This window comes from Acanthisitta chloris, unplaced genomic scaffold, assembly GCF_000695815.1.
Source record: "Acanthisitta chloris isolate BGI_N310 unplaced genomic scaffold, ASM69581v1 scaffold8379, whole genome shotgun sequence".
NCBI lineage: Eukaryota > Metazoa > Chordata > Aves > Passeriformes > Acanthisittidae > Acanthisitta > Acanthisitta chloris.
In genome coordinates, this window is record NW_008693035.1 from 18,789 (window position 1) to 26,652 (window position 7,864).

The 7,864-nt window shown below is 41.0% G+C and overlaps 1 protein-coding gene across 1 annotated transcript in view; it reads left to right on the forward strand.

Moving 5' to 3' along the window:
* Nucleotides 1–2,354: 2,354 nt before the first annotated feature.
* Nucleotides 2,355–7,864, forward strand: part of WDFY4 (WDFY family member 4) — a 126,601-nt gene continuing 121,091 nt past the window's right edge. The window contains exons 1-3 of the mRNA XM_009082915.1: nucleotides 2,355–2,615; nucleotides 5,705–5,819; nucleotides 6,407–6,510. Coding sequence (XP_009081163.1) covers nucleotides 2,355–2,615; nucleotides 5,705–5,819; nucleotides 6,407–6,510 — 480 coding nt within the window. The remainder of the gene's footprint in view (nucleotides 2,616–5,704; nucleotides 5,820–6,406; nucleotides 6,511–7,864) is intronic.

Below are 7,864 nucleotides of genomic sequence, written 5' to 3' on the forward strand. Positions count from 1 at the left end.
CTTTGGCTGTCAGCAAGAAAGGCCTGCTCAGTAAATTATGAATAGAAGGAGAGAAAATTGGAGAACACATTTGCAGGGCCATGTAGTACAGTTCAGGCAATTGACTGGTCAGTCACTGACCTCCTAAGGCCAGTGTAAACACTTCATTTCACCTCTCCATGACTCAGTTTCACCATTTGTAGAATGCCTCTGTAAAGAACTTTGGGTTTCTCTATGCAAATGACCAAGGTGAATGTAGGCACTGGGAGCGAGTTGCTTCTTACTCAGCATTGATTTAGGCTTAGCAGAATAGCTTCCAAGGTGAGAGATTTCCTTTAAGAAGAGAATGGTGGTGCTATCTGGGATGTGAGAGCAGCATCACTGAAAAAGTAACTGAACTATGCTCACTGAAGCCCCTAGAAGAGTACCCAGGCTTTCTCAACCAACCAGCTTCACGATGACTTGTGTGCCAAAATCCCACACCAGGGTTATGTATAACATATGACAAATGTAACTCCCACACAGTCATGAGGAATAGAGTCTTCCTGTTTACACTGTGCAGACAGTCATCATACTTTTTCTGCTCACAGGGCTGTGTTGTCTTAACACAGATAATTAAGGAAAACAACAGCAGTGAAACACAAAATGTTGTTGAGGTAGGAAGTTCTATATTGACTGTTCCTTGGAAATTGATCAAAATTCCATAGAATCATAGAATTTTAGGGGTTGGAATGGACCTTGCAGATCATCTAGTCCCAAACCTTTGCCATGGGCAGGGACCCCACCCCACTAGACCAGGTTGCTCAAGGTCTCATCCAGCCTGGCTTTGAACACTACCAGGGTTGAGGCATCCACTACTTCCCTGGGCAACCCATTTGGGATTTGCAGGTAGTGAAACTGCATCAGAGAGAAAGCACCACAACAAATGAATCAGGCTAAAGAACTGAGATGGTTCTGATCTTGTCTTAGTCCTCCATCTCCCAGCAAAGGACAGAGTATGGACTGTGATAGAGTAAGTTAGCTTCTGCTGTAGTGTGAAGGATCAGTATTTACACCTAAGCATAGGTCTCTTTTAAAATTTATTTTAATGGGTGTATGTATTGGTAGTGCAGATCTGGCTCAGTTTTTTTAGTTACATTTGCTTTTTGGCATTTTTATTGACAAGCTAGAATGGCAATCAAAGAGACACTATATATGAAGAACCTGTTTCCTAGAAATTAAGGTACATTGGTGTTTTCCTTTGAGGGAGGTGTAATGATGTGTTAAAGATTGTTCTAGCTCTTGGAAGACAATATATTTGATAAGTAAAATGAGCTACATTGATCTTGGTGACAGCTCCCCATTAACCTGCCCACACTGTGTATGTCTGTCATATTTTGAGTAGTCAGATGATGACCTAGACATTAATAAGCACATGGATGACTTTGATGGAAATGGGAGAAGTCCATTGGTGTAAGTGTTGTCATTATGTAGACTCAGCATAGCAGGATGAGCTCACAGAAGGCAATGGATTCAAGACTGTGACCTCCCAAAAGACTATAATGAAAACAGGGCTGTGAAGTAGATAAGATGACTTGGGGTTGAGATGAGGGTACCAAAAGGATTCCTCTACCTATAGTCCAAGATGGACCCATTTTAAACTTTATGGGAATGAGGCTGCAGAAGCACCTTGGTCCTTCATTGAGGCATAACCATTTCAATTTACAGGATCAGCAAAACAAGTCACATAGTGAAAATACCTACCTATTGTACAGAGTTGTACATCTGCAATATAGAAGAGCTGAATGTTGTTGCCTCTTTGGACCAGCATACCCACATGAAGAATCTTTGGCTTTTCCACACAGCTCTTATTCCAGACAGGGGCTTCAGCACTACTGTAGGTGGGGAATGTATCAAAGATGCGCATCTTAATTTAGCATCCGTACTCGATGAAATGTGTAACCTGACTCTTGGCTAGTGCTCTTCTGTTGCAAATGTGATGATGGTAATAGCTATAAATTGGTCTACAGTTGGGGTGATTGAAGTATAAAAGAGAGGATCTGGCTCAGTAGCAAAGCTAGGGCTGAAATCCAGATTTGTTGCATAGTTTACTGGTTTGTCCCACCAAAGCCCAGATGAGTTGTGTAGCACATGCACACGTCTCATGGGAGAGAGTTTGTTCATGTCATTACAAGGTAGTGATGTTCTTGTCCAGTGGCAGGGTGCTTTGCCATTAGAATTAGAAAAGAGTCAATGACTGACAGCATTTCCATATTTCTTAAATTCTCTAACTTCAACAGTTAAAACTGTCAGTGCCTAGTTTCATAGGAGAGCTGACTGGCAAGAGATGATCTAACTCTAAGTAACACAGTATCTTTATCTGGTCTCATCTCAGCATGGACAAAACAGCTGAACTCATGTGGCAGCTGGAGGATTCACCTGACAAAGCAGGACAGGAAGAGCAAAGCCCTGATGATAGAGACACAGCAGAAGTGCTGGAGCAGCCTGCACACAGCAAGGACAAACTACTCCACAGCCATACCCTCCAGTGGGAGACTCTAGGCAAACAGTTTGTAGAGTATGAGCAGATGGCTCCATTTCTCAACCCAGAAGATCAACAGAGAAGGCTGTTGGACTTTCTTCCCCACTTCTTAAAGGTTTGTACTTTTAGTGTTCAAGAGCTCAGTTCTGTTGGCAGCTTTAGTTTTTGAATACCATACAGTGAACATGAAGTAAGCAAGTCTCGGTGAGATGAGATTATATACAACTTTAGATTTGCTGATCATTAACTAAATATGAATAGCAATAATGCCTTTCATGCTGTGATAATCTTTTGGAGTGAAACTTTCAAAGAACTGAGGAAATTGTTACTGGAGAAAGGTGATAAAAAGTAGAAAATTTAGAAGTCTTAGAGATTAAAAGTTGGACAGCAAAGCAGGAAATTGCTTCTTTATCATGACACATGAGAAATAAACTTTAGTACCTGTGGGTCAAAGGACAGTTGTTCCCAGGAGGCAAGTTAAGTATGGCTGAGGGACTGGCAATGTCATACATACCCATCATGTGTTTCCTTTCTGTAGGACTGAACTTCACAGGCTTTAAGGTTGTAGCAACTGATTTCCTAAATTGCAGTAATGCTTTCAGAAAGGGGATTTTAAATTATTAAAGGAAATTTTTGCTACAGAATACATTCAGAATGGAGATACGAATTTTTCATTAGCTTAGCAGTTGATCGTGTGCCCTAAAAGAGACAGTTTCTTCCCCTCCACTTTCCTGAGATGTGCCAGTGGAGCTTAGCATTTAGATTCAGAAGTTTTGCTAGAGCATTTTTATCTTCCATCACTGATTTAACGGTACATTGTGGAAGATCTGTCCCTTTAGCTTTGAGTCACTATGTCCTTCCCCATATGACCTTTCCTCCCTTCTTATACCAGCCTTCTGCTGGCTTGGGGAAATGCATGCCCTCTTGAGTTGTACATGTTATGAAGTTCTTACAGAAACCTCACTTCCTTCACTTTAACAGTGGACTCTGCCTAAGCCCTCTCCCTCCTTGGAGGATTTTTCTCTCTTTCCTGTTTCAATCATGCAGATGCTTGTGCACCTCTTGTCTTTTTGGTTTAGAGTGCTTTAGCTCTTACTCAGTTGGCTGGAGAGAGGGGGCACTAACCAGGAGCCACCTGGGGTGTGGGGGCTCATTACTCACTGATAGTCCCTGACGTAGAAGGAAAAGGTGTAGGAGGAAAATGTTAGCCATCTGCTTGTGAATCAGGCCTAGGCTGGGAATCATCTTAATAAGCCTTCTGTATCTTCCCTCTTGGTGCCTCAGAAAGTATCAGAATGTTCTATTACATGGCTGGCTTTTGAGCTAGCATCTCTCCATGAAGCATGGAATAGGAAGGACAGATGGTAACAGCAGACATGGGGAACTTGTGGCAGAATCTTAAACATGTAGAAAAAGGCTTGAGAGAAAGAAAGAAAATCAGATTATATTGATACCATATTTGAGTTTCCCCTGAAGGCAGATATCCTGGAATGGAGTCACATTGATATTCTTCCAGACACAGATCTTCTATAGGCTCAAACATGAATATGGAACTAATTAGGTCTGCTCTTAAAGGGCATTCTAAAGATTGGTGTCTGACCCACAGGAAGATCACCTTTAAAATCAAATCGAAACAACAGTGACCTGGTTTGTAGGGAGGTGGACTAGTAGCATTGCTATGAACTACTATGTGCAGCCTGGACTTCTAAAATTTATCCTGCTCTTTCTGATAGCAGAAGAGTGAGTATAACAAGTCCTTTCTGAAGTGTTAAGGGGGTGTTCATCTTTGAGGAAGAGGGGCAGGAATCTATCACTTCTTTCTTCTGAAAAAGGGGTATAGCTTAATGACAAACACCGTGTATTCTAAAGTGGCTGTGAGTTTCTTGTAGTTCTGTTTGCCCAGCTTTCTTCTGTTCTATACAAATCTTCCCTCGCTTCTGCAACAGGAAGTGCAGGAATTGGTGGATCTTGCTCCTGCAACTGAGTGTTTCTGAAAATAATTTATGTTCAAAATCTTACAAAAAATAGTTTGTATTTAATATTGTTCATTGATTGAAAATTATTGATAGGCACACTGTGCAATTACGTTTCACTCTTGTAGCCCAGAAAGAAGAGTTTGGTGCATTTTACTGCATTTACTGCAGTAAAATGAGGGAAAACGTAGGTGCTTGCCTGATGGCTGACAGATGACTGGTATTTCATGGGGAAAGAAATAGCTTGTCCACAAGCTGCCATCAGCAATGAAAGGACAAGTCATTGAAAGCAATGGTAAAGAGAGAAATAATAGTTGTAGAGGATCTTCTTTTACAAAGCATTGCATTGATTTCTTGGCAGACAGTATTATGGGGTGTCTGCGCCCAAATTATTTTAGGAAAACAGATGTCATTATTTTTGTTACCATCCTTTCGTCATCTGGCAATACAGCTTGATTTTTCAGAGCTTTTAGGAGGAGGAGACTTTTGTAAAGAAAATTTTCAAGGTTGCTGGGGACAGAGGTGTCTCAGGCTGGTCTTCAGAGGTGAATGCTGAACAATTGTTAATACATTCATGTGTGTAGCATACATGTTCTGTATAAAAGTGGTAGTACCAGATTGTTGGAATCCAGCTGGGTGCAATAGTATTAGTCTGCTGGAATATTTTTTTTGTTACTCTTGAATTTTTTTCCCTTCAAAGACAGGGCTAAGAAACATTTAAGAGGGGATCTGTTTGTCATACTCAGGGAATGAACAAATCTTCTGTTGTTTGTCTAGCAAGCTTTGCATTTAATTGCTTGTCCATTCTTAGACAAGTAAGTAATAAACTTACTTATAAGTTGTTTACAGACTTGTTTATAAATTTGATTCTTTTTTGGATGTTTATGTTGTATTTTAAAAGGGATCAGCATGATGTTTTGATACAAATAATTAGTGTCACAGGGTATGACAAACATTTATGTTGTTTTGATTGTATTCAATGTAGAAAATAATGTAGAAGCTCTCTAGTAGGTGTATTACATGATTCAAAAGGTAGTTCCAGGTTGACTTCTGTATGTGTAGTCTCATACTCCTGACTGTGTGGGAAATGCTGCTCAATGGACTATACTGGCTGGGGAAGGAATTTTGCAGAGGAATGTTAGCTTTGTATTTGTGTATGTTTATTAGTATTTGTCAATCTACCAAAGACATGATGTGTCAGAAAGAATTAACAGTTGTGCTTGGATTTCAGGCCTGGGAAGAGTCTGCTGGAGTAATTGTATTCCCCAACATTCAGCTGTTAGCCAGTGAGGTTTCCAAGCTTCTGACAAAAGAAATTAAGAGAAACCTCAATGGCAAACCTGCAGGTAATAACCCATACCATATCCACTGGATCCACTTATTCTGGACATGTGCTGTCTTTCAGCTGTTCTCTATGCAGGAATAAAAGGGGAACAGGAAAATGCTGTGTAGCAAGCCAGATAGTTTAGTAAGGAGCGAGAGAGCACTGGTTTTGAGTGATTGCACTGAAGATCTGGCCTTGCATGCCATGCTGATCTTGAGTTTGGAACTTTTGTAGGCGAAAATGTATAATGCATATAAGAGCTAAAGAGCAGGTTGCAGACTATTCTGAAGAGCATTCTTTAATGAGAAAAATACTGATAGCCACACATGGCTTTCCTGGTGGTTGTTGTGCATTCTTTGTGCTGTCTGCTGACAAGCTTCATGAACTGGGCTGGTATTCCCAGTGAAACTTGTCAGTTGGAAACATGCAGTTTACGTGAACTGACCTGAGCCTGATGCTGGATCAAAATCATTTTATGTCTTTATATTCTCTTCAGTGGAGTTTTGCTGCTGTAATTGTGTTAAATTTGTCAGATTGGTTAAGAAAGCCTCAATGCAGCATTTCCATCTTTCATTAAGGAATTAAAGTTTAATGTTTTTGTGGTAACAGAAGATGCTCGTCTGGCTTTGGAGCAATTGCTGCAATGGAAAGGGGAAGCAGGCGATGGCCATTTGCTCCTGAAATCAGTGTATCTGCTCTCACAGACTGACTTGGTAAGAGAAATTACTACAAAGGGCTTTTCCCTTTTCATTTCAGAGAAATGGTGTAGCCACCCCAACAGTGAGACACTGAAGTCTCAGTGTTTGCATTATCTCCAATACAATCAGAGGACATACCACCAGATTTATAGTCCAGGCTTTTCTTAAAGAGAGAAGTAAGTTGGACTCAATGATCTCAGGTGTCTTTTCCAACCTTAATGATTCTGTGATCTGTCTGTCAGGTAATGCAGTGGTTGGTTTTTCCATTCTGGTAGCCTCTTGCTTTTAAGCATTTTTTAGCATTTCACAGATTATACTTGTACAGCCAGACTAGCATCAGCAGTACAGCCTGCTGATGGACATCAGAGATGTGTTTGTCCTTGACATTGAGTTGTGCAGTTTGTCTCATTCGAATACATGAAAATCAAATCTTACTGTCAGGTTCTAGTGGACATGTTTCATGTCATAAAGAGCTCTATAAAATTATATGTAGTTAGTCACAACATTAAACTTATGATGAGGTTTGTGTTTTTCACAGATTTAAGACATTGCTATTTTTTGTAGTGCACACACTCAGAAAACTTCATGTCACAAACCTCACTCTTCTGTTTAACTTGCTGCTGGCTTTTGTTCTGATTACTGTGTGCCAGGCATGCATACTGGGACTTCTCTGTAAGTTGCACACAGCCATAATGAAGATAGGAAGAAACTAAGTGTTGAGAAACACTCTGAAGAAACTGTCTCTTACATTTATAAAAGTTATAATTAGAAGTGTGTGTGCAGCAAAGACATTATAGCGGAATTGCTGCTATGCTAGGCCAAGGAGGGAATGGAGAATTCATGCTTTTAGCACACCAGGCCTCCACAGCTGCTATTAGTCCTGTGAACTAATGGTGAAGAGGGCAGTGTCTCTCCCTGGACTTACTGCTGGTTTAGCTGTGTCATGGTTTAACCCCAGCCAGCCACTGAACACCAAGCAGCCGCTCGCTCACTCCCCCACCAACAGGATGGGGGAGAGAATCAGAATAAAAGCTAGAAAACTCATGGGTCTCTAAACATAGAGAGTTTAATAGGGAAAGCAAAATCCACACACAGAATCAAAGCAAAACAAGAAATTAATTCACTGCTCCCCATGGGCAGGAGGTGTTCAGCCATCTCCAGGACAGCAGGGCCCATCACATGTAATGATTCCTTGGGAAGACAGACGCCATCACTCCAGATGTCCCCCCCTTCCTTCTCCTTCCTCCCACTTTATATACTAAGCATGATGTCATATAGTATGGAACATCCCTTTGGTCAGTTTGGGTCACCTGTCCCAGCTGTGTCTCCTCCCAATCTCCCATGCACCCCCAACTTCCTTGCCAGCGTG